The sequence below is a fragment of the Peromyscus leucopus genome, chromosome 14 (assembly GCF_004664715.2).
Source record: "Peromyscus leucopus breed LL Stock chromosome 14, UCI_PerLeu_2.1, whole genome shotgun sequence".
Taxonomy (NCBI): Eukaryota; Metazoa; Chordata; class Mammalia; order Rodentia; family Cricetidae; genus Peromyscus; species Peromyscus leucopus.
The window spans coordinates 83,103,743-83,131,727 of NC_051075.1; the positions used below are offsets into that span (position 1 = coordinate 83,103,743).

The 27,985-nt window shown below is 38.9% G+C and overlaps 1 protein-coding gene across 4 annotated transcripts in view; it reads left to right on the top strand.

Moving 5' to 3' along the window:
- Nucleotides 1-27,985, top strand: part of Esyt2 (extended synaptotagmin 2) — a 105,545-nt gene that overhangs the window by 22,062 nt on the left and 55,498 nt on the right. For all 4 annotated transcript variants that reach the window (XM_028880918.2, XM_028880919.2, XM_028880920.2 and 1 more), the window contains exon 2: nt 27,604-27,645. In XM_028880918.2, the coding sequence (XP_028736751.1) occupies nt 27,604-27,645 (42 nt within the window). The remainder of the gene's footprint in view (nt 1-27,603; nt 27,646-27,985) is intronic.

Sequence of the window (27,985 nt, forward strand, 5' to 3'; positions counted from 1 at the left end):
TGATTTGTTGTTGCTCTTTAGGAACAGATAGTTTCTTAGGCTTTTTCTTTTCACAGATTGAAGGATTAGTTGGGTGGGGTCTGGGCCCAAGGGTATCACTCTCTTTCTTCCATTTCTCCTTATCTCTGTCAGCACAAGATTTGGTTCCAACATGAAATTTCCTTTTCTCTTCAAATTGTGCATTTTGTATTTCTTTTTGCCCCATTTGCTCTTTTCATTGTAGAGCTACGTAAGAATGATCACTGATAACCATGTGATATAGTCAAAACTGGTCTTTCTTGAAATTGCCTCTGTCAGTGAAATTAGTCCAAAACTTTTCAGTTTAGCCTGAGTTAGATTCTTAGGACAAGAGCAAAACAGCCACTGTCCTTGCTAAAATATCACAAGAATGGTCTCTATCCCATTTGCTAATACTGTTGCTCTCTGAAACCTCTTGAGCTGGGCCTCCACGGTCCATATCACTCTCAGCACTTATATTTTTCCATGTTCCTACTAGGATGGTCCATTATACCCCACTTACAGCATTCAACCAATTTCTTTGTTCAAAGTTCCAAAGTCTTCACACTTCTCAAAAAACAAAACAAACATACAAATAAACAAAACCAGCTTGATCGGGCCTGTCACAGCAATACTGCTCTCCCAGTACCAAATCCCATCTTGATTACTTTTCTGTTGTCATGACAATACACCATGACTAAAACAACTTATAAAAATAAACATTTAATATGAAGCTCACAATTTCAGGGGGTGTTAGCAAAGAGCATTGCCGCAGGCAGGTAGGCATGGCACTGGAGAGGTGGCTGAGAGCTTCCATCTTGAGACACAGCCACCAGGCAGAGAAAGAGAGCTAACTGGAAGTGGAATCGACTTTTTGAAATCTCAAAGCCCACCCCCAATGTCATAACCTCCTCCAATAATACCACACCTCCCAATCCTTCCCAAACAGTTCCACCACGTAGGAGCCAAGCATTCAAATATATGAACCTATGGAGACCATTCTTATTCAAACCACTACAGTTACTCCCACAACATTCTTGCTAGGAAGCAGTACTCCTCCATGGCCTCTGCATCAGCTCTTGCCTTCAGGTTCCTGCCCTATTTGAGTTCCTGCCTTGACTTCCCTGGATGATGAACATTGACATGGAAGGTATATAAGCAAAATAAACCCTTTCCTTCCCAGGTTGCTTTTGGTCATGGTGTTTTATCACAACAATAGAAAACATAACTAAGACAGAAGTTGAACATTTTAAAAAGTATTTCTCAGCCATTTGTATTTCATCTTTCTAGAACTCTGTTTAGTTCCTTGCCCCAACATTTAATTGGGCTATTTCTTCTCTTCATGTTTAGCTATTTTAGTTCTTTGTGTAGAAACTAACTCTAAACTCTCTGTCAGATGTAAAGGTGGTAGGCTGCCTCTTCCCTGGAATGATGTTGTTTATTGAAAAGAAGCTTTTTTATTTAATGTGGTTCTGTTTATCAATTGTTAATGCCTGCTTTACAGAGGTCCTGTTCAAAAAGTCTTTTCATGTGCCTGTAATTTCAAGTATATTCCCTACTTTCTCCTCTATCTAGTTCTGGGTATCAGGTCTTATGTTGATGCATGTGGTCCTTTTGGAGTTGAGGTTTATGCAGGATGAGGTGTAAGGATCTGGTTTAATTTTTCTACATGTAGCTATCTATCAGTTTGACCAGCACCATTTGTTGAAGATGCCTTCTTTTCTGCAATGTGGTTTTTTGGTTTTTGTTTGTTTGTCTGCTTATGTATGTGTTTGGGTGGTTTGTTTGTTTATTTTGCCTTTTTGTAAAAAATTAGGGGACTTATATTGAGGTCCTTAATTCTGTTCTATTGATCAGTGTGTCTGTGTTTATGCCAGTACCATGCTATTTGTATTGCTATAGCTTTGTAGGACTAACTTAAAATCGGGATGGTAACACCCATAGCAGTTCTTTTAGTACTCATAAACATTTGAAATCTAAGATTATTTTTCAACTTCTGTGAAGGATTGCCTTGGAATTTTGATGAGGATTTAATTAAATCTGTAGGTTGCTTTTGGTAGGATGACTTTTTACCTGCTCTGGGTCCTAGCCAAGTGTAGTGGCTGTTGTGTCTCTCAGTCTCAGCCGTATTTGGTGGCTGTGTGGCTCCTGGTGGAAAGCAGTTCTGGATCCCAGCTGAATGTAAATGCCCTAGGTGTCTGTTGTTTATGTCCCCTTTCATCTCTAATTTTGTTAATTTGGATCTTCTTTCTGCAACCTTTAAGTTAATTTGGATAAGGGTTTGTAGATTTTATTGATTTTTCTAAAGAACCAATTTTTTTTTTTTTTTTTTTTTTTACATCTCTAAGATCCTGTAATAGTCTCCATTTTCCTGAGTTTTTGTAGAAGCCAGTTGGGATCTCAGGACTCTTGTGAAATTATAGATATATCCAGCACCAGAATCCAATAATCTTTCAATCTCAATCCCATATAATCTTATTAATTTAGGCTATTTATCATTAATAACTGTTTTTTTTTTTTTTGGTTTTTCGAGACAGGGTTTCTCTGCGTAGCTTTGCGCCTTTCCTGGAGCTCACTTGATAGCCCAGGCTGGCCTCGAACTCACAGAGATCCGCCTGGCTCTGCCTCCCGAGTGCTGGGATTAAAGGCGTGCGCCGCCGCCGCCGCCGCCGCCGCCGCCGCCGCCGCCGCCGCCGCCAACCCCCGGTGATAACTGTTTGTTAAAACACCTTTTCTCCTGTACTTTCAAAGCCTCCAGTTCTACATATAGGCACCTTTTTTGCATTTTAAAATATGAAAGCAATAATAATTGAGCAATTCTATCACCAGCTTCTGTTTCTATGGTCCTTTTTACATATGCCAATTATAAAAGCATTAAGTACAATTTCTATAGGATTTGAAGAGGTAACTTTATAGAATGAAACCAGAATTTCTAGAAAGCAACTTAAAGTGCAGAGCCAAATTTTCAGTAATGATCAACAGACAAGAGCATACCTAATATATAGTTCAAAATTATGAATTCTGTTCCTTTAGTTTATCTACCATGAAAATCAAACATTCATCCAAACATTTATTAAGACAATCAAAAGAACAGAACATCCTTTATACAATGAATGGTTAATATCCCTGGAAATTCAAACAGCATTGACTTAGCATTCCACGTCCTGACCGAAACCATTTCTCACCAGAAGTTGGGCCTGTTTAAACTTTTAGCACCTGTCCTTCTTCGGGCCTCTGCTCGCTTGCTTACCCGCAAGTCCGTTCCCCTCATGGGCCTCGCAGCTATGCCTCCCGCCTGCAAGTACCTGTCCGCCTGCTGCTCCGGGCCATCTCGAGTGCAGCAGCATGGGCCCTGCACACGGCACACTCCTGTTTAACCTTCCTCTTACTCCCATGAAGGGATTACCTAATAATGAATCATTCCCACCATAAGGGAAAAAAACAGAAAAACATTTCCCATGAAGGGATCCTAAATATTGAATTATTGCCACTCTGAGGGAAAAAAAAACAAAAACAAAAAACATTTAAACCAAAAAAAGAAAAAAAAGAACCAATTGTTTCATTATGTTTTGTTTTGTTTTTTTATTCTATTGATTTCAGCCTTGAGTTTTATTATTCCTTCCTTGTCATATACTCCTTTTGGGTGTGATTTCTTCTGTTTGTTCTAGAGCTTTCAGGTGTGCAGTTAAGTTGTTAGTATGTAATCTCTCCGGTTTTCTTTTTCTTTTTCTTTTTTTAAGTAGGCACTTGGTGCTATGAACTTGCCTCTTAGAATAGCCTTCATTGTATCTCATAAGTTTGGTTACACTGTGCATTCATTTTCATTCAATTATAGAAAGTCTTTAATTTCTTTCTTAAGTTGTGTCTTGACCCATTTTTCATTCAGTAGAGAGTTAGTTGTTCAGGTTCCATGAGTTTGTAAGCTTTCTGTTGTTGATGTCCCACTTTAATCTGTGGTGGTCAGATAGGATGCAGGGTGTTATTTTGATTTTTCTTTTATCTGTTGAGACTTGCTTTGTGTCTGAGTACGTAGTCTGTTTTGGAGAATATTCCATGAGGTGTTGAGAAGAAGGTATATTCTTTTGTGTTTGGGTGAAATGTAAATTTCTGTTAGGTCCATTTGGTTGATGACATTAGTTAGCTACATCATTTCCTTGACTTGTTTTTGTCTATATGACTTATCTATTGGTGAGAGTAGGGTACTGAAGTCTCCCATTATCAGTGTGTGAGAGCCAATAGGATTTTAGCTATAGTAGTGTTTCTTTTACAAACTTGAGTGCCTTTGTGTTTGGGTCACAAATGCTAAGAATTGCAGTGGCTTTTTGGGTGGATTTTCTCTTTGATGAGAATGTAGTTTCCTTCCCTATCTTTTCCGATTAGTTCTGGTTTGAAGTATATTTTGTCAGATATTACAATAGATACACCTACTTATTTCTTTGTTCCATTTGCTTGGAATACATTTTTCCACCCTTTTACCCTAGGGTGGTGTTTATTTTTGATTATGAAAGGCACTTCTTGGAAGCAACAAAAAGATGAGTCCTGGGTTTTGTTTGTTTGTATTTCTTTACTGGGAGATTGAAACCATTAATATTAATAGTTATTATTGAGCAATGTTTATTAATTCCTGTCATTTTGTTGCTGTGATGGTGTTTTCTTCTCTTTTTATTAACTGATCTAAAATTATTTTCTCTCATGCTTTCTTGGATGTGTTTAATCTTCACTTCAAATTTAAGGGTTTTTTCCAGCATCCTCTGTAGAGTTGGCTTAGTGGTCATGAATTTCTTAAATTTGTTTTTATTATGAAGAATATTTCTTTCTCCTTCAATCCCAACTGATAGTTTTGCTGAGTATAATACTCTGAGTTGCCATCTATTTTTCAGAATTTGTACAGCATCTTTTCAGGCCCTTATTGCCTTTAAAGTCTCCATTGAAAAGTCTGGTGTCATTCTGATGGGCCTGCCTTTTATTTTTTATTTATTTATTTTTTTTGGTTTTTCGAGACAGGGTTTCTCTGTGTAGCTTTGCGCCTTTCCTGGAGCTCACTTGGTAGCCCAGGCTGGCCTCGAACTCACAGCGATCCGCCTGGCTCTGCCTCCCGAGTTCTGGGATTAAAGGCGTGCGCCACCAACGCCCGGCATGGGCCTGCCTTTTATATATGACATGGTCTTTCTCTCTTGCAGCTTTCAAGGTCCTTTCTTTGTTCTATATGTAGTTTTTTGATTATTTTATAATGTGAGGAGATTCTTTTCTGATCCTTTCTATTTGATGTTTACATGCTTCTTATACCTTAATATAGGCATCTCTGTTCTTATATTTAGGTAATTTTTTTCAGTGATTTTGTCAAAAAATAATTTCTATGCCTTTAAACTGGGTTTCTTTTTCTATTCCTCTGATAATGTAGATTTGGTTTTTTTTTTTTTTTTTTTTTTTTTTTTTTTTTTTTTTTGGTTTTTCGAGACAGGGTTTCTCTGTGTAGCTTTTCCCCTTTCCTGGGACTCGCTTGGTAGCCCAGGCTGGCCTCGAACTCACAGAGATCCGCCTGCCTCTGCCTCCCGAGTTCTGGGATTAAAGGCGTGCGCCACCACCGCCCGGCTGTAGGTTTGGTTTTTAAAGAGTAAGAGAAAAGATTGTAAAAGCCAGAGGTGATGGATGACTCCAAGAAAACAGTGTGTCATCCAGACCCAACAGGACTGATTGGATATGAACTCACAGACTGACTGGGAGGCTCTGTGCTGCAGCAGGGGAAGCTCTGCTTTCTTTGTGTCTCACTCCACCAGTTTGCAGCTGCCAGAGGTCACTGAGTCAGCATCAAGTTCTTAGTCCCCACTCCATCACTGGTTCTGTTTTGTGCTTTCTCCAAGGTTCTTTCTTACAAGAACCTTGCAAAAGTTCTATTTATTCGAGAGGTAGCTTTCTTCTCTATTCCACTCTCTCCAGGAATCTTGGACCCAGCTGTCCCAGATCTAAGTTCCTGTCTTCTGGTCTTTAAGACGTCCCTATTTTAGCTCTTCTGTTTTTAGCCTCAATTGTCTGGATTTCTCATCCTTTTTACCATACCCCTGGGGAGAATAGCCACAGAATGCTGACTCACCATTCCAACAGCCCCTTCTCTGAAGTTAGCACCTCAAGTCCTTCTTGTGTGGACAACTCCTAGCAGTGTTTTCAGGTGTGTGTGTGTGTGTGTGTGTGTGTGTGTGTGTGTGTGTGTGTGTGTGTGTGTCACAATGTTTGTAGGTGTCTGTAGGGCTCATCAGTTCCCTGGGACTGGAGTTAGAGTAGTTCTGAGCCACCCAAATGGGTCCTGGGAACTGAACTCACGTCCTCTGGAAGAGTGGAAAGTGCTCTTCACCTCTGAGTCATCTCTCTGGCCCCATTACTTACTATCTTGTATGAAAACAAGAAATGATAAACTAATCCTGTTGTTTATCTCTGGATTATACTATAACACCAAGCTTGTTGGGTTTAAAAGGTGTGTCCATGTTAACATGACAGTGACAGCAGTGTGACAAGGAAGCATACATGGGACAGCTCTGCTGAACTCTTGGTACTATAGATCCAATAACTTTTCTCCATGAGTCTGGTTACCTACTGCTTCTTCTTTGTTGTTTATGATTAAAGGATTTACAAGGAAACTGTACATTTTAGGGTAGCCAATTTCTGATTTCATTCTCCGAATTCCTGAGGTTTATGCTGTGTAAGAGAGTACAGGTAAGCCCATAGGAAATACACTAACCTCCTTTCCTTTCCTTTTTCCTCTTCATTTTTTATTGAGACAGGATCTTACAATGTAGCCCAGGCTGTTCTCAAACTGATGATCTTCCTGCCTCAGCTTTCTGAGTATTGGAATTACTAGTGTGAGCCACTATAACTGGCTAGACTTTTTAAAAACTTCATTTGTATGGATGTTTTGCCTGCATGTATCTCTGTGCATCAAGTGCATGCCTGGTGCCTTCAGAGGCCAAAAGACAGCATTATAACAGATCTTCTGGAACTGGAATTAGAAATGATTGTAAACTACCATGTAGTTTTTAGGAATTAAATATGGGTCCTTTAGAAGATCAACCAATGCTATTAACCACTGAGTCATCAGACTCCAGCCTCTGTAGAACTTACATTTAATGTGACTTCTGAAGCTGGGACATTGTTGTGTTTTCTTGTTGCTTCTCTAATTCTAAAGGATCTTAATCCTATTGTGTATGTATGTGTATGTATGTATGTATGTGTATATATATATATATATGCTAAATTAGTTGCAAAGAGCACATATAAGGTGCCACAATTGCATATCCATCTTCTGATTCATTTTAGTCAAAACATGTGTGTCTATTTACCTAGCAGTATTGTATTTGGATTTTTAAAAACCCACCAGATTGTCTTCTGTTTGGCTTCCTTCTTTTGGATTTATTAATTTGTGAGATTGATGTAGCTTATGCCAAAACCCCAGTTTAAATCAAGGATAACTATATGACTTTCTGTTAGTAATGACAAAGGATGTCTAAAGATTTTGAAAATTTTGTTAAAATATGCTTCAACTTAAAATGTCACCCTTGGACATGTGTTTACATGTGAGGCATTAAGTACACCATTAAATGGTTGACCTTTGGCCATAAGCTATAAGCTGTTTTGATTCTGTCATTGAGTGTCATCAGCCCTGACTTAGATTTTGCTGTCATTGTACATATGGTGAAATGTAAAATGCCTTAAAAAATAAGCAGATCTATGAATTATATATGCCAGATGTATGTATGAAATTCAACATACCATCTATTACTGAAATAGAAGAATTGGCTTCCAGCCAAGTGTGTTGGCACAAATTTATAATCCCAGCATCCAGAAGCTGAGGCAATCAGATCACAAAGTTTGAGACCAGCCTGGGCTATATAGTGAGACTGTCCCAAACCACCCCCCCCACACACACAATAGAATTGGTTTTCAAATATTTCAGACATCTTGTAATAGACAATATATTAGAATTCACCTAATTTAAAATTGTCTTCTACTCAGTTTCCTTAAAATAGATATCCAGGGGGACTGGAGAGATGGCTTGGTGGTTTAAGAGTACTGGCTGTTCTTCCAAAGGACCTGGGTTCAATCCCCAGCACCCACATGGCAGCTCACAACTGTCTGTAACTCCAGTTTCAGGGATTCTGGCATCCTCACATAAGCATACATGCAAGCAAAACACCAATGCACATAAACTAAAAATAAATAAATTTAAAAAGATAGATATCTGTCCTTCATATAACAAAGAAACAGTGAATTGCAGATGCTTTGTACACACTGGTATACAGCAGACATGTTCTCTCTGTTACCCCCAGTTTCTCCTTCAGCTATCAGGAGTTAGAGCTACACTTCCCTCCCGAGCTCAGCCTTCTATCCTGTATGAGCAGCCAATCCTTGTTCCAGACCTTTGCAGTTTGCAATGACATAGGAAAGTCAAAATTTTACCCTAACTCTATTAGCTCCCCTTTGTGAGAATATGAGGGGGATTGTGGTCACCTATGGTCTCAGGTAAAGGCTTGAAGGATGTTAATGCTGTTTCACATTCCTTAGTGAAATTTCCCCTTAATATGTAAGTACCTAGGAAAGAATTTTGAATGTTTCTGGCTTGGAAGCATCCTGAGAAGTGTGTTTAGTGTGTCAGGTTATGTGTCATAGTGACCAAAGTCTAATTACCTTGACACAAGCCACTGAGAAAATTGTAACTTGTAGATTTAAAAAAAGTTTATTTTATGTGTATGGGCAGTTTGTCTGTTTGGATGTCTGCACCACAAGTGTGCTTGGTGCTCACTGAGGCCAGAGAGTGTGGTATCACTTGGAGCTATAGTTAAAGATAGTTGTGAGCCACCATGTGGATCCAGGTTCTTTAGAGTAGCAGCTGGTACTCTTAACTACTGAGCCATCTCTCCAGCCCTACCTTGGGGATTTTTGAAGAGATAAGTTGCTTGATTTATTGTGTGAATTAACTGATTACTTACTTTTTCCCCTTCAAGATTTGGGGTGAGCCCAGGGATTTATATATGCCAGGCAAGGCTCTACCATTGAGCTCTGTCCCCAGCCCATGACTACCTGCATTTTACTTTGTGTAGAATAGAAATAGATAAAACAACTTCTTTGTGACATTTTTACCATGCAAAGAAGGGATGTGAACATATTAGGACTGTGTGGACTATTCCAAGGTTGGAAGCTGTTCTCAGAAATACTTGTCTCCACAGCTTTTTAAAATTGAATCCTCTTTTCTTTTCTGTACGTATAAGAGAGAGTTGTGTATGTATATAGTGTATGTCTGGAGGTGTGGGTGGGTGTGGGCATGCATACATTGGTGAGAGTATAAGGGCCCCAGAGGATACTCAGTGTTGGATATCATATTTTATTGATCTTCTTGGTTTTTGGTTTTTGGTGTTTTGTTTTGTTTTCAGGCAGGATCTCACATTGAACCTGGAGCCCATCAGTTTGGCTAGACTGGCTGGACCAAAGCTTCATTTATGGATCCCCTGTCTCAGTCCCTTCTACTTTTATCAAATGGTTACAGCAGGTGTGTGCCACTAAACATGGCTTTTACATGGGTGCTGGACTTCAAACTTAGGTCTTAATGCATACATGGCAGGCACTTTACCTTCACTGAGCCATCTCCTTAGGCCTGAGTTCTGTTTTCATTATAGAAGTAGCTATCAGGATAAAACATTGACCTATTGTCTTAGAAAGATACCATTTAATGTGAAGATTTTCTTTGTCTCTATTATTTTCTAATTGTTATGAATTAGAAAATGACCCAGGTCTCTGGAGAGGTTGAGAGAGTGCAAATGGGGATCAAATATTTCAAGTAGACAGGTAATTTGTGAAATGAATAAAGAAGTATGCATTTGAAATCATCAGAAGGCATGAATGTGAGTTGATACCAACTGAGGCTTCCTTCACTTTCTCCTGCTATACTCAAAAGCCAGGGGACAGGAAGATTCAGGAACACCTCACCAACACCACCAACACCAATATGGACCCTGCTATCCATAGTAAATACACTGCAAGATACCCCTTGCTTAAGATCTTAAAATTTAACACTTTTCTTTTGAAGTCTTGTCCACTATCAGTTTTTAATACCATCCCTAACACTCCATTTTCTTACCATAATTCTGGAATGTGACTGAATTGTATAGCTGTTTTTCTCCAGACCCTACATCTCCGTTTCTTTCCCTGTCTGGTACAGCGGACAGGATATACATAGATGCACATGGCTTTCTGTTGTATGATATTTTGTTTGTGTTCTGACAAATAAAACTTGCACTGAAAGATCAGAGAAGCAGAGCAGTGACCATTAGAGAGACTTCTTACCTCTAGGAATCCTCAGACCAAAAGGGGGAAGGGGCAGATCCAGTCTCCTTAGACAAAAAAGGGGAAATGTGTATTTTGTTTGTGTTCTGACAAATAAAGCTTACCTGGAAATCGGGGCAGAGCTAGCCACTGGTTAACCATAGAGCCCAGGCAGTGGTGGTACACACCTTTAATCCCAGTACTTGGGAGGAGGAAGCAGAAAGATCAGAAGTTCAAGGCTACCTTGGGCTATACAAGATTGAACTAATCTAAATGAGAAACAGAGCTGGGCAGTGGTGACACAAGCTTTTAATCCCAGCACTTGGGAGAAACATGCCTTTGATCCCTGCACTTGGGAGACTCACACCTTTAATCCCAGCACTAGGGCATGGAGACAGGAATATAAGGTGGGTTGAGACAGGTTCTGCCACCCATTCGGTCTGAGGATTCCTAGAAGTAAGAAGCCTCTCTAGTGGCCACTGCTCTGCTCCTCTGATCTTTCAGTGCAGGTTTTATTTGTCAGAACACAAACAAAATATCATACAACAGCTTCTTATATCTTTGCACCTGGAAAGTACTGGGAAGAGAATTGCAGATGTTGGGTTGGTCATATACCAAGTAGGAAAGCAAAGAAAGGAAGGTTTTTTATGCCTCCACTGGTAGCTTGCCATCTCATCTTTAACAGTTCCCAATAATAGTTCTTTAGTAGCCTTTCTGTCTCAGCCTCACCAATGCTGAAATTACTGGTATGAGCCATCAAACTCTGCTCCTCTAGACTGCTTTGTATGTGAATAAATATTTTGGGCATTTTTAACTTTCTTCAAATATTTCCCCTTCCATTTGCATTAGTTTGTATGTAGGCAAAACATTATTAACTATTTTAAATATTCAAAGGTCTCTAGTTAGCTTCTGCTCAAACTAAACTCTGTGCAGGCCCTCTGCTGGAATAAGCCTGAAATATGCAGTATGCTTCTAAATGCAAGTGTGCTCCATGTTTACAGATTTCCTGAAAGACTTAGAGTATACTTAGTAAAGAACAGGTATCTTGAAAACACAGATGTGCACTGACCTGAAATATTGTCTTGTGTTGTATCAAATAAAGATGAGGAATCTTGGGGGCTGGAGAGATAGTTCAACAGTTAAGTGCACTTGCTCTTCTAGAGGACCCAAGTTGAGTTCCAACATGGGACAATTTGTAGTTGCCTGTAACTTCTTCTGGCCTCCATAGGTCCCCACACATACGGTATATATTCATACAGACACAATAAACATATACACAGAAAAAAAATTTAAGAAAAAACAGGAGTTTTGGGTTTTCTTAGAACTCATGTTTCTGTTGAGCTGGTTTGTCTCATCTACTAATCTATTTTTGAGATTATACTAAGAGGGCAGGGAAACAAAACTGCCTGCTTAAATCTTTTTGTTTACTTACTTACTTTAGTGGGACCTGTGGATGGTTGTTGCATTAAGATGGTGTCTTAGTTAGTGTTACTGTTGTTGTGATGAAGCACCATGACCAAAAGCAACTTGAGGAGGAAAGGGTTTATTCTGCTTATGCTTCCATATCACAGTTCATCATCCAAGGAAGTCAGGACAGGAACTCAAACAGGGCAGGAACCTGAAGGCAGGAGCTGATGTAGAGGCCATGGAGGAGTGCTGCTTACTGGCTTGCTCAGCCTACTTTCTTTGTAGCATCCAGCACTGCCATCCCAGAGGTGTCACCACCCACAATGGGCTATATCCTCCCAGATCAATCATTATTTAAATAAATGCTCTACAGGCTTGCCTACAGCCCTATCTTAGGGAGGCATTTTTTCAGTTGGGGTTTTCTCCTCATTAAATGACTCTAAATTGTGTCAAGTTGCCCTCAAATCTAGCTGGCACAGATGGTGTGCAACCTTGTCACCCAGCTGTGTGCTAGGGCTGAAGGTGGGGCAGGTGAGCCGTGACTGCAGGGCCCTGCTCATAGTCTGGCTGATGCCTGGTACCTCCCCAACTCGAGCAGCTATGCCAGACTGTTGACAGCCCTCTTCCCTCACCTCTAGTATTCCTTGAAATGAATGAGAATATGAATAAAATAATTTGATTGGCCAGTTTACCATTTGATTAATGACATCTGGCTAGTAAAATGATCATTGTATTTATGTATCTTTTCAGTTATTTGGAGGTACCAAATCTAAGTAGTTTCAGCTGTAACTGAACTAGATATGGTATATTTCTTCATATAATCCCTTGAAACTTAATCCAGATTTTTTAAAGGAATGAGTCCATGAAGTTAATTTATACTGTATCCTTCAACACCACTGACACTAATGGATCTTAAAGCATACCTTGCTTTCCCAGGAATGTGCCTGCTGTGATATTTGCAGTTATAATTGCTTCTATCTGTGTTTAGTGGAATTTGTATGTCGTTCTATGCAAGGGCTCATTATTAATGTTGGTTTCCAAGGGGAGTATTTGAAGAAAGCCATTCCTTTTATTTTTACTTTGGTTCTAAATATTATTCAAAATTGTTAATACTAAAAAAATGAGAAAACATTCAGTTAGGAAAATTTGACCATTTTATAAGTTTATTTGATCTTTTGTATTTTAGCAAGATATAACAGGAAGGCCCTCAGAATCCCCTGGATCTGTATTTCTTTTCATGTGTCTCCAGCTATTTGTGTTATCTTATTAGAGCTATTGGTCTTTCCAAGGGTCTTTGTGAACACTAAATTAGGTATTCTATGTAGAGTTCCTGGCTTCAGTTAACATGTTCAGTCTTTATGTATTTGGTCCAGTTTTTTTACATAAAACAACTTGGTAATATCAATAGCATACTAGAATCCAAATAAGCTTTTGCTCTTTTTAAACATAGCATTAAAAGATTTTTTTTGACAGTGTTAACTCTTAGATATGATAGAAACATAGATAATGTTACAGTGATTATTTATGCTTCTCAGAGATAATATAAAAGTTTTATAATTGAAACTTTGAAATAAAGGACATTTGTGATTTTTTTTTTTAACTTTTTCCTTGGAGGATCAGATTTGAAACTACATGTTCTGTGTTCTTGAACTTTGTATGATTTAGGAACATACTTTCTGTTATCTCTGTATCTTCGTGGGTTTTTTTTTTTTCTGTGTTTTTTGCTACTTTAAATTCTATTTTGTGCAGGACAAACAAATGTTTATGAATATGTATTAGTTAGAAACAGATTTTTAAAGTTAGTGAACAGAATTTTAAATTTGGTATCAGATTTGCTTTCTTTAAATTTGACATATTCACTTTCTTATTTCTTTGGCAATTTTAAGGTACTGGCTTGTACATTAAAACCTCAGAATGATTAAGTGTCTTTCCAATAATCCCAATAAATGTCAGCTCTGTAGGTCAGCTCTCTGCTGCAGGCTCCTTTGTTACCTCCAGGAAGATGGGCACAGCAGAGAGTCTCCTTCCATAGTGACTTCACACATTTCCCTGGCCGGCACTTGGATATCGCAGTGTGGCCTGTAAAGTAAAGGCAGCCCTGCTTATATGGCCAGAGCATATTTTCAGATTTGTCCATATTCTTCCTTCCTTCCCTGTGAGCCACAGAGAATTGATGTGACTTAGAATTCTCATTCTCATTCCCTCTCCCTCTCGCCCCTTCCCCCTGTCTGTTTGGTCTGGTAGAAATGAAAATTAAACTCTTTTCTTACTCTCACATTCAGTGTAATTTACCTCAGGTCATTAAATGTGGTGGGTGGAAGGATTTCCCATAGCCAAGCTGTTCTCCAGCAGGCACTGGCTGGGTATCCTATATTTCAGTTTGTTTCTGACATTGTCTACATGGAGTTAGTGTCAGATCCTACAAGCTAAGAACTCAGTCCCACAATTCTCTTCCCCACTTAGGAATGAGTTGCAAGTAGTAAATTGTCATGTGAGCTTTTGACCTGTTACACCTTGAGTTCCTACAGTTCCTATCTTAAGTTCTATTAATTTCCTAGGATGGCTTACAGAACTCAGAAATATGTTTATTGGTTTATTATAATGGCTGTTACAACGGATACAATGGATATAGACAACCAGCCAGCTAAAGAGATACATAGGGGATGGTCTGGGAAGGGACACAGAACTTCAGTGTCTCAACTCGACATGTTCAACGGCCTGGAATCATTGCAACCATGTCCTATTGATGTAACTAACCGTCTTATTAAATAAGAAACACAGAAACAATGTAAAAGAGAAAGCCGAGAGGTCAGAGCTCAGAGCTAAAATCTCACCCTTCCGCCTGCGGTGTCCCAGCTTCCCGAAAGAGACCTATTTCCTGTCTGTTCGTCTATTTATAGTGTTTTGTTCTGCCTTCTCATTGGTTGTAAACCCAAACACGTGACTGCCTCGTCACTGTCTGAATGTACAGCCCCCTAGGTCTTAAAGGTATAAGTCTCCAATGCTGGCTGTATCCCTGAACACACAGAGATCTATGGGATTAAAGGCGTGTGCCACCACCGCCACACTCTTGCTATGGCTCTAATAGCTCTGACCCCCGGACAACTTTATTTATTAACATACAATCAAAATCACATTTCAGTACAATTAGATTACCACCACATTTCCCCTTTTCTATTTTAATAAAAAGAAAAAAAGCAAAAGGTTATAACTAACAAAAGAAAAACTATATACAAAAGTACAATAACTATATACAATATATACAAGTAATAAATACCTAAACAGGTATTTGACAAATCAGAGGAAACAATTCCATTATCTATCCTATTTTGGTAAATCCAAGATGTATCTAATATACTTTCTATCCTAATTAATTTTCAACTATAACTAACTAATCTTCAACCATAACTAACTAATCTTCAACTCCCTCAGAGACCCAAGAAGGGAATAATATTAGCTAACAAAAAATAAAAACAGGAAGTGCATGCAAGCAACTTCCAAAAAATTTGTGAGTTGACAGAAACAGCCAGCTGCCCGGGCAGTCACCTGAGGTTTCTCTGCAGTGTTGGGTCATCATCTTCAGCCTATAGGCTTAGTGTATCTGACAGACTCATTTGGGATGTAGGATGTACACAAAGTCAACAGTTCAACCTCACATTGGGTGAGAGCAGTCCATGTACCAGAAACACCTGAATTCCACTAGTGTCCTGTCATGATTCAGGATTTTAAATTCTGGAAATTGTTGACAGTTTTTAAATTCAGCTGTCCATTCTTCTTGGCTGTGTATATATGGCTTCATCTCAGCATCCCCTTTTTCTCCACATCCCTCTATTAAATGCCAGTCTACTTTCGAGAGGCATGAGCTTTCAGCTGCTGTTCCATTGTACAACAGAATCCATCGGCCCTCTGCCTGTTAAGCTGCCTTCAAAGAAAAGGGCACCGTACCTTTTCCGGATGCGAAGGCCACTTCAGGGATGGGTCCATACTGTCCTGGCCTCAGAAGATGCCTTTTGATAAAGCCATAACCACACTTGTTTTGGCAAGAATCAGTAGTCCCTTGTTTCGTGATCTGTCTGTCCATTTTGTCCTGTTGATTCGAGGATACTTTGTTGTCCAGTGGCTAACTTTTGCCACAATGAAAGTTGACTCCATATGCAGTTTCTTCAATGCCCATATTTTCTCTGAAGTAGATTGGTACTGCCAGGAGCCGACATGTCTCAAAAAAGAAAAATTTTCTAAGTTATTAAAACATTTTAAATGCCATATTCTGTAGATCTCTGAAGGGTTTGAAGATGACCTGTCTAAAACATCTCTGCTCAATTTTTAAAACATATCTAAGATGACTACGAGTTCTATTGTAATGTCTAACTACTATCTTTCATTTCTTTATATCCTAGTAGTTGGTAATAATAACATTCAAGGATCAGAAATTTGCATTACATTGTTAAATGAATGGTATGAATACAATTAGAAATATACATATAGCATTTTCTAACAATATCAATTTCAAATTTGTATACAATATAAAACAATCCAATCCAATGTAAAGTATTTAAAACTAGTAATTGTCTTTTTCTTTTCTTTCTTTTTCTTTTTTTTTTAAACAAGAACCTTAAATCTAATCTCTTTTGCTTAGCCTTTTTCCTAACCCTTGACAATAACTTGTAACCAACCCCCCTAAATACTGAAAATTATCCCAGACCCAAAACCCATTAAAAAGACCAAAAAACCACCCGCCCCACACCACCTCTTTGGGAATGTGGGCGTCGTATTCTTAAAATTGCTTCCTGCTGGGTATGGGCGAAGTTTTCTTTATCCTGAAAGAAAAATTTTAGGTTAATTGTCAAATTCTAGGAAAGTTAACTATATCCTTCATTATCCAGCCTGTGTATAATGCCAAAGTTCAGGGTTTATCTCAAGTCCTTATTCAAGTAGTCTTTGAGACTGGATCATCTCAGCTAGTCATCTCAAAATTGCTCTGAGCACCTTGTAGTTCAAAGCTGATCTGTGGATGATGTTTGTCAGCTTAATGATATTATTATTGTCCACGTGGAATTGTTGTTGTGGGGCCCCATCTTCTTTCTGGAGACTTCAGTTGATGTTAGGCCTGGCCATGATTTCCTGCAGAAAACTGATAAGAGACTCGAACACAAAAACATATATATGCAGCTAGCCTTTTTTCTAGAATTAGTTAGTACTCTATATGACCATTCATATCTTAACAAAGTTTAAAATGTGTATATATATTAATCTTGTAAATTTTGATATAAAATTTATACTTTAAGAAAAGTTTAAAGAATCAGAATAGAATCAAAAGAGTTGAGATTAGTAATAGAATAGTCCCTTAATTAATTTTGCTTTTGTCCTGTACCATAGCAGAAGATGGCTCTTTTATTCTGGCATGATACAGGGAGTTTGCATTTTCCTTTTAACAACATGCTTGAGTTTAAAGAAGGAGAGAGCCATTCTCCAACTCCAAAGTCAGCTTTAAATTTTAATTGGACTGGGACTATTAGAAGACCAATAGTGTTAAATATTTAGAGAAAAGCAGAAACAAACATTTAGGAAGACATAAAATTTTTTAGATAATATATACCCATACACCGTTTCATTCTGTTTCTTGGGATAGATGATTTGTCCCTTTTCTTCAGTTGTCTCATTTGTCCAGTGTTCTTCAGATTCCTTAACCTTCATTCTCCTAAAAGACAAAAACAAAAACCTTTCCCCAAGACTAATTTTGGGGATGTTTCCTTTTGACAAGTTATTATCTGATTAAATGAAAAGGCATGTGTTATTGATACAAGTTAGTTTAAATTGGATGTTCATGCTGGTTGATGAACTATCAACTCCTCTAATTAAGAGGTCTCTCTTGTTCAAATCGAACCTTTATCAATTTTGATGGTACCCACAGCTTATCTTCTGTAGAAACAAAAGCAAAACCTCGTCCCCAATGTAATACATACCCTGGTTTCCATTCTGAGGTCAGTACATCCTTAAAGTATATAGGCTGATTTAATTCTGTAGTTTTTTTCTATTATCCAATGTCTCTCTGCAGCTGTTGTTCCTTTCTCATTGGCATTCAGAAAATTCAAAGTTAGAAGAGCATTATGCAGTCTATTTCTGGGGGTTTTTGTTACCCATTTCTGTTTATTATTTAGCATATCCTTTAGAGTCCTGTTTGATCTTTCTATAACTGCTTGACCTGTAGGATTATGTGGTATGCCTGTAATATGCTTTATATTGTAATAAGCAAAAAACTGTTTCATTTTAACAGAGACATATGATGGAGCATTGTCAGTTTTGATTTGTGCAGGTATACCCATGATGGCCATAACTTCTAGCAAATGAGTGATTACAGAATCAGCTTTTTCAGAACTCAAAGCAGTTGCCCATTGAAATCCTGAATAAGTATCGATAGTGTGGTGTACATATTTCAATTTTCCAAATTCTGCAAAGTGAAACACGTCCATCTGCCAAATTTCATTTCTCTGAGTACCCTTTGGGTTACATCCTGCTGGTAATGGCGTTTGATTGTAGAAGGAACAAGTAGGACATTTCTTTACTATTTCCTTGGCTTGTTGCCAAGTTATGGAAAAATCCTTTTTTAAACCTTTAATGTTGACGTGATGTTTTTTATGAAATTCTGAGGCCTCCAGCACATTTCCTATCAATAATTTATCAATCTCATCATTGCCTTGTGCTAGAGGGCCTGGCAGACCAGTATGGGATCGAATGTGAGTTATATATAAAGGATGACTCCTTTTCCTGATTGTATCTTGTAATTGAATAAATAGTGAAGTTAATTCTGAAGCATCAGGGATAAATTCTGCAGTCTCAATATGTAACACCACTCTTTCAGCATACTGAGAGTCAGTTACTATGTTGAGAGGTTCTGAAAAATCCATTAATACCAACAGAATAGCATACAATTCTGATTTTTGGACTGAATTATACGGACTTTGAACCACTTTACTTAAATTTTCTGATTTGTAACCTGCCTTTCCTTCTTTGTTGGCATCTGTATAAAATGTATGAACTCCAGATATGGGTTTTTGCCGTACAATTCGAGGCAAGATCCAATCAGCTCTCTTTATAAGATCAACTCTATTGCTTTTGGGATATTTGCTGTTAATTTCTCCCAAAAAATTACTGCAAGCTCTTTGCCAAGGTTCACTTTCTGTCCATAATTTTTCAATGTCCTCCTTAGTTAATGGTACGACAATTTCTGCTGGGTCTATGCCTGCTAATTGACGAAGTCTCAATTTTCCTTTGTAAATCAAGTCAGAGATTTTTTTCCACATAAGTTTTAAATTTTTTATTTGGTTTATTTGGTAAAAATATCCATTCCAATATAATATCTTCCCTCTGCATTAATATTCTAGTAGGAGAACGCCTAGAAGGTAAAATAACCAAAATGCAATCCAGCTTTGGATCAATACAATCCACGAGTCCTTCATGCACTTTCTTTTCTACCAAGGCCAATTCTTTCTCAGCTTCAGGTGATAATTCTCTTGGACTATTTAAGTCCTTGTCACCTTCTAAGGTTTTGAACAAATTAGTCAGTTCATCATTTTTTACCCCAACAATAGTTCGTAGATGAGAAATATCTCCAAATAATCTTTGAAAGTCATTAAGAGTCTGTAGTCTATCTCTCCGAATTTGCACCTTTTGGGGTCTAATTTTTTGTAGCTCTATTTTATATCCTAAATAATTAATAGAATCTCCTCTTTGTATCTTTTCAGGAGCAATTTGTAATCCCAGCAAGGCAAAATTTTCTGTACTTCTTCAAACATTATTTCTAAAGTATCTGCATTTGAGTCAGCTAGTAAAATATCGTCCATATAATGATAAATTATAGATTTAGGAAATTTTTTACGTATCACTTCCAATGGCTGTTGTACAAAATATTGGCACAGAGTTGGGCTATTCAACATTCCCTGTGGGAGGACCCTCCATTGAAATCTTTTAACTGGTTGAGAATTATTATAAGTAGGCACTGTAAAAGCAAATCTTTCTCTGTCTTCTTCTTGTAAGGGTATTGAAAAGAAACAGTCTTTTAAATCAATAACTATGAGAGGCCATCCTTTTGGTAACAGAGTAGGCAAAGGCATCCCAGATTGTAGAGAGCCCATTGGCTGAATTACTTTGTTAATTGCTCTAAGGTCTGTTACCATTCTCCATTTACCGGATTTCTTTTTAATAACAAATACAGGAGAATTCCAAGGGCTGGTTGATTCTTCAATATGCTGAACATTTAACTGTTCTTCTACCAGCTCTTCTAAAGCCTGGAGTTTCTCTGTTGTTAAAGGCCATTGTTGGACCCATACAGGCTTGTCTGTTAACCATTTTAAAGGTAGAGCTGTAGGTATCTTTGGAAGATCATCAGCTATTGTGCCCTGTTCTTGTATAATATGGATGGCTGGTGACCACTCATTAGAACAATATCTTCTAATATTTCTCTCAGAAACATGTGCTAGTTTATGATTTGTTTCTGAGATTGGAGGGATGTTAATCTGAGTATTCCATTGTTGCAACAAGTCTTGACCCCACAGGTTCATAATTATGTTAGCCACATATGGTTTTAATTTTCCTCTCTGTCCTTCTGGACCTATGCATTCGAGCCATCTTGCACTCTGTTTCACCTGAGATAATGTCCCAATTCCTAACAGTTGAACGTTTACCTCCTGAAGAGGCCAAGTTGGATGCCAAAATTCTGGTGCAATTATGGTAACGTCCGCACCTGTGTCTACCAGACCAGACAACAAAACACCATTTATTTTTATCGTTAATTTTGGTCTTTGTTCATTAATAGAAGTTTGCCAAAAAATTTTCTTTATATTTTCTCCTGGATTTTCTATTCTCTCTGTTTGATCAACCTGACCAGCATGATTTATTCCAATAGGCATTTGGTTATTTAATCGCTCTCCAGAGCAGGCATTTCCTCTATGGCTGCAGGAAAAGTTTGAACTGGATTTGCACTGGGGGCCTGCCTGAGGTCCCTCTGGGAGTTTCCCGAAGACTGAGGCAAAGGATTACCCTGTCTGTCCTTTGTTGATCTACATTCGTTGGTCCAGTGTTTTCCCTTACCACACCTTCTGCATACTCCAGAAGGAAGGGGCATTCTGTTGCCATTATTCCTTGAAGAAACATTGTTTCTCGGAATGACCTGTCTACAGTCCCTTTTCAAATGTCCTTGCTTTCCACATCCAAAACATCTAACACTCCTCCAACCTTTTGAAATTACTTCTCCTACCCATGTATCATCATGCTCATCAGCTTCAACATTAATTGTTTCTCTAATCCAATCTTCCATAGGTGCAGATCTTGCCCTTAATGGCCTGATTATTCTTTTGCATGCTGCATTCGCATTCTCAAAGGCCAAAGATTCATTTATTGCCTTACCAGCTTCTGAATCCGAGACCATTCTCTTTACTGCTGAAGCCAGTCTTTGTAAAAAATCTGTAAAAGACTCTTTTGGGCCTTGCATCACCTTTGTAAATGACTCAGATTTTTTTCCTGGTTCCTCAACTCTGTCCCATGCATTCAAGGCTGCCGTTCGACATAAAATTAGGGTTTGGACATCATATAAACATTGTGTTTGTATTGAAGCATATTGGCCTTCTCCAATAAGCTGATCCTGTCAAACTTGTATTCCTTTATCCCTCCATTGTTTTTCTATGTTTTTAGCCTCCTCCTTAAACCAGGTCAGAAATTGAAGTCTCTGGCTGGGTTCCAGAACACCTTGTGCAAGGTCCCACCAGTCCTGTGGTACTATCCTATTATATGTTGACCAAGAGTTTAACATTTGCTTTACATATGGGGAATGCATGCCATAAGATACTATTGCCTCCTTAAACCTTTTGAAATCCAACATTTCAATTGGAGCCCAAATATTTTGTGTAGCCATTTGATCAGGCATCTGCTGTACGGTTACAGGATAAATTAAGGGTGACTGTGTGAAAACAGGCTTTCTTTCTGCAACCTTATGATCCCTACTTGAAACAACTTCACTGTTAATTTCTTCTGTCTGAATTTTTACAGGTTTAACAAGTTCTTCTAAAGCTGTTATCCTGGCACTTAAATTGAGTATCTTTTTAAATATTAAAATGTGGATTAGCATAGTGATAAGGTGCATAATTCCACCAATGCTAATATTATATAGTTGTTCCATTGTCAGACTGCCTAAAATTTCGAACAAAAACCAATTTTCTTCCAATGTACACCTAAAACCCATTTCTTTTTAATGTGGAAAAAAATTCTCTTTTAGATAGTTTCCTTTAAAATATCTGATATGTTATGACTTACCAAATCTGCGTAGAACAGTAGAAATCCAAGGGGATTTTCAAAACAGCCACCTAGTGTCCCAGGTGTAGATCCAAAGAGGAAGAGAGAGAGAGAGAGAGAGAGAGAGAGAGAGAGAGAGAGAGAGAGAGAGAGAGCGCGCACAAGAAAGCGTAGCTGGCTAAAGTTTAAATGCATCCACGTGTTCCCTCTTGTGCCGAGTCAAGGCTTGGGTCTGGCTTCCTTAAGCTCCGACCACGTGCGTTGGCTTTACAGGCAGGGCCCTGTTCGGCAGGGCAGGTCTGAGTTGTTTGTAGCACCTGTAACACCGGCTTTAAGCAAGCAGGATTTAAGCAGGCAGCTCACCGATAGTCCAGCCTGAGGTCAAGCAGACCTAGACCCAGGCTAAGAAGTCGCCGCTCGCTCGTACTAAGAAGCCGATCGCCGCCGGCCGCCTGCCGCCCTTGCGGGAAAGCGGACCTGCCGCCAAGCCAAGTGGTTTTTAATGGATTCTTGTCACGTTGGGCACCAGATATTGATGTAACTAACCGTCTTATTAAATAAGAAACACAGAAACAATGTAAAAGAGAAAGCCAAGAGGTCAGAGCTCAGAGCTAATATCTCACCCTTCCGCCTGCGGTGTCCCAGCTTCCTGAAAGAGACCTATTTCCTGTGTGTTCGTCTATTTATAGTGTTTTGTTCTGCCTTCTCATTGGTTGTAAACCCAAACACGTGACTGCCTCGTCACTGTCTGAATGTACAGCCCCCTAGGTCTTAAAGGTATATGTCTCCAATGCTGGCTGTATCCCTGAACACACAGAGATCTATGGGATTAAAGGCGTGTGCCACCACCGCCACACTCTTGCTATGGCTCTAATAGCTCTGACCCCCGGACAACTTTATTTATTAACATACAATCAAAATCACATTTCAGTACAATTAGATTACCACCACAATGTCCTCTTGGGTTTACAAGGAGGTTTCATTAAGTAGCTGTGATTGATTAATGTAACACAAATCGCTAAACAGTCTTATTAATAGAAAATCCGGAGCCAAATATTAGGGTGAAAGCAAGATCAGAGAAGCTGAACAAGCCAGCCATAAGTTCTTACCTCTCTTATCTAAAGGATTTTCTTTCAAGTGAGGCTATAAAGTGGTTTACAATTATTGTATATGTTTACAGATGAAAAAGGAGTCCTAAGATTTTGAAAGTCATTATGCTCTTATGTTTTGATTGTAAGAATGGTTCTTGTGGTAGTTTAGTCAGCTTTTCAGGCGGGCCGTGTAGGGTTTTGATCAGTTTTGTCTAAATTCTTGGCTATAAACATGTGAATTACTTAAACCAGACTAGGATTGTGGTGAGGGGCTCTTTTCCTTCTTAGTCCTTTAAATTTTTTTCTTTGCTTTCTGTCCTACTGTAGCATTCCTGTCTACAAAGGGCTCTAAGAGATACATTCAAGGGCAGGGGCAGGGACTCTGTGTGTGTGTGTGTGTGTGTGTGTGTGTGTGTGTGTGTGTGTGTGTGTATGTGTGTGTGTATGTGTGTGTGGATATGTGTGTGGATATGTGTGTGTGTGTGTGTGTGTGTGTTGTGTATACACATGCACATTATCTAATTGTGGAATTTTAGTAAACCATCCAGGTAAGATCAGATCCTGCCCAGTGCTCTTCCCTCTCCAAAGCAAGTCTCTCAATGATGTGTACATGAGTTCTTTAGGGAGAGCATCCAGCCTGTGTGCAGTAGTAGTTAGAGTCTTGCAGTGGCAGAAAACACCGAGGAAAGTAAAGATCCACAAGTGTCAGTGATGGTTTTTATTATGGTGCACAGCTGTGAATAGAGAAACTTTTCTATATGAGCTTGAATATCCTCATCCATGGCCAAAGCATGACAGTGTATTAGCAGACCCCTGAGCAGTCAGTGTTGGAGAGTAGGAAAGCCCCTACTCTGGAACACTCTCAGGAGTCATTGCATTGTAATATATTATTAGCAATATGTTTCATTAATTTGATGTATTAGAATCTTCTTTCAAATTTGGGATAGAATACTTACATTTTAAGAAAACCTTACATCACAGTATTATTCTCTTCTAGTATAATTAAATTGTTTTAATTTGAGAAAATTATATTTTCACATAATTTTAATTATTTTATTAAAAATAGTACTTCTGTGTTAGAAACATTTTCTTTGTTTTTCTCTTTCTTTCTTACCTTTTTGATTTTGAGACAGTATCTCTCTAGTAACTTAGTCTCACCTCTTCCTGCCTCCTTTTGGATTGCAGGTGTATTCCAACATACCTAGCTTGCAACATTTCTTGATCTTTAAATACAGTAATGATTAGCAAATTAATTTTTGGCTCACAAAGAATTCAAAACTGTGACAACAGAGAAGAAAAATCTAGATTCGTTTTCTTTGTTGTTGTGTAAATCCTCAATTGTCTTATAAGAACCCAGAGCCAGACATCAGGGTGAAAGTTGAAAGATCAGAGAAGCAGAGCAAGCCACCTCATAATTCACTGACTCCTCAGCCTGTAAGAGTCTGAAAAGACTGAGTTCCTGTCTCCTCCTGCCTTGTATTCCTTTCTCTGTCCAGCCATATCACTTCCTGTCTCAACCTTCCTAGTGCTGGGATTAAAGGTATGTGATCCCAAGTGATTGAATTAAAGGTGTGTGCCACCACTGCCTGGCTGTTTCTCTTTTAGATTGGATTAATCTCATGTAGCCCAGTAGCCTTGAACTCACAGAAACCCAGACGGATCTCTGTCTCTGCCTCCTGAATGCTAGGATTAAAGGTGTGTGGCACCACTGCCTGACCTCTATGACTAACTCTGTGGTTGGCTCTGTCCTCTGATCTTCAGGCAAGCTTTATTTCTTAGATTACAAATATATCGTCACACTTTGTTACTAGTTTCATATGCATTTTTGTATTGTTTGAATTAAAAATATTTTGTGTGTATATATAATAAATATGTAAATATATGTAACATAGACATATATAAATACACACATATATGTCTGTGCAAACAATGTTTTAAGATTGCATGACCCCTATTAATCATTTTTTTTTATTGGTTGGAAATTTGACTGTAGCTTGTATTACTGAACATAGTCCTTTCTTAAACGTTTTGAGGGTCATTTGATGCTATTTACAAATAGGATTAAGTATAGTATACTGACTGAAAAATACAGAGACTAATACTTCCTTGTTTAACTGGTAAATTATGTTACAGAATGCCTATGAATAGGAATTCACTGATGTTCAGTAGAAGATCTGCTCATATGGTTCAGTAGTTTTAAGGGATAGTTCTGGAGGTAGGAGGAAGTTCTAACCCTGAGTCTATTGCGAAGTGTTCCAGGTCATGTTGTGGCAAATGCTGACTTATGGAGAATTGCAGCACTGTGAGTGGAGGACTGATTGGTCTTCAGGGGTAAAGTGTTATGTGGGAAGCTAGCCACAACTGAAGTGAGTTGTCTTTTGGGGAAGAGATGGCAGGAAGAGAAAGAGGAAAAGAGCATCGTTCCATGTCCACAGCCATGGCTCCCCTGGCTGTACTCAACAGGATGTGAAAATGGGGCCTTTGAGTTGTGACCCAGAGAATTATGTGACTGCACTGCCTTTGAAGCTTGAGCTGAGGAAGTTAAACTGATAAGCTTTAGGCCTTCAAAGCCTTCAGTAAGGTGAACTGAAAAGGAAGTTCCTGTTTTCTAGAATATTGTTCGGTTAGCTAAATTTAGTAGTTGGGAGGCCAGGCAAGAGAAGCCTTGGGGGAAGCAGGTGAGGACATCAGACATCAGAGGGCAAGTATATTCAAAAATTAGGTGCTGCAGAAATGTGACTTTGGTATTCACTCTGAAATTACAGAAGTTAGAGTGCATCTACACTGCACAGGTTCCCGTGTCAGCAACAGAAGGGGCCTTTTGATCTTTCCTTCCATTGCTCCTAGGGGTTGGTTGCATTAGAAGGAAAAGGTAGAATGGGAAAGAGCCTCACAATAAATTAGAAGGATCCAGTACCAAATACCTGTTTTAATACTCTGCCTGCCACTAACTGTCCCATTCCTGATCAGACTTTTAAAGTGCTAAACTACTTCAAAGTAATGTAAAGAAATGGCAAAGTCCTGATTGCAAATGAATTAATTTTTTACCTAATTTGATAAATCTAACAAGCCTGTCCACTCGAGTCCCTCACTGTAAGCACCAAATTTCTTCCTGTTTCCTGGGGAAGTATACTCCTTTCTTGTGCACTGTTTGACCTGGGTTAAAATTTGCCCCTCAGTGATGACAGAGCACAACATCTAGAGTTAAGCAAATGTGTAGCAGTCCACTGACTGACCTTTTACCTTGTTGAACATGGCCTTCCCAACTTCTAAGTCATTGTCTCCATTTGGAAAGGTTTTTGCACTCCACCCTACACCAATTAATTTATGCTTACCTAATTTAGAAATGACTTATTTCCACTCTAGCTTGTCTCGTGGTTCAGTCATATTATATCCTCCCTATTATGTGGCTCAAGGGAAGTAAGGCCTGCGTAGGCTTATTTGTAGACCCAGAGGGAACCCATAACACCACCAATGTCACTGCCCCTGCTTGTTCTCCTTTTGCAGTCACTCACTCAGGACTTCTGAGAGCCAGTAATAAGCAGTCTGTGATCAACGGCTTGATAGTGACCTATCCTGTGTCCAGGGATTGGCTCCTGCTAGGCCCTTTTTTCTGTTGTTTGTTCTCATAATCAAACTTGAGAAGTACAGTTGGGTATCAGAAACCTTGGAAGCCATACCCCACCTCTTGAGACTATATCCTGTTCAGCTCGGGTTCCACTTCCTTCAGCCAGAAGACAGCATTGTTGGACTGGATTCTTTGTAACTCAGGAAGTTCTGTGCATCAGATCTTCTCAGTCACCAGTACAAAGTTGCCTATGATCCACTGTACCACTAAATCAAAACTATGTGTGGCCTGTGTGCTCTTCTTTTGAAAGCTCCCCTGTGGCCAGAAACAGCGCTATCTTCCTTTGGAAAGATGTTTTATTTTAGCTGTATCAACAGAGAAAACATTCTTCACCTACTTTTTAAGTAGGTTTCTTTTTACATTTTCAATCACTTTTCCAATATGTAGGCCTTGCCTATGGAGAACTATGTTCACAGTATGCATTTGGGAGAGGGCAGGAGACTGGTAGAGATGACCCTTGCATATAGAAGTCATCTGGCTAAGGCTAAAAAGGGAAAGCAAAAAGAAGAGATGGATTTTGAAGCCTGAGTCTAGATTTCTAGCAGAATGATGGCAATGATATTATTTTTAAAAATGCAAGAAGGCATTTCTTTTTGTACTTTGATGTTTCAGATGCCAGGGAATACCCACTTGGGTGGTGGGAGGCAGAGAAGTCTCTGGTGGTATTTGTGGGCCCCAAACCCTTTCCCTCCAAGTTCTCAGAACGTGGCAAGTAAGGTGCCACACACATCAACTTCCCTTCTCTGAGACAGTGTAGAGTGTTAGAGCAGAGTGTTTTAAAGAGGCATTCTATAAACATAGAGCAATAAGAATATGAAATAGCCTAGGGACCATTTTGTTTATGAATGGCAGGAGTCATTAAGTCATGTGTGTGTTTTTCTCTCTCAGGTTCATTTTCCAGACACCGAAAGAGCAGAATGGCTAAATAAGGTAAGATTAGCATATTCTAAATATTCATTGGGAATTAGAGGGCCAGAGACTATCTTCCCATGTTTGGGAATTTCAGTTTTGGTGGTATTGGAGTTCTGATTGCAGTGAGCAGGCTTCAGCTCCCCAGAGGACTGTTAGAAGCAGTGTGACTTTCCCTTGGGAAGAGCAAGAGCTGTGTCACCGACTTAAGAAGATTTATGCATGTGCTTGCATGGCATTGCCATCTGGCTTCATGTCTTCATTCTTAAATAGAGGCTGCTCACATCTGCTTTATAGAAATCACAAGCAGACATTCTAGAAATAATATAAAGAGAAAAATAACTCCCAAGAACTACCCACC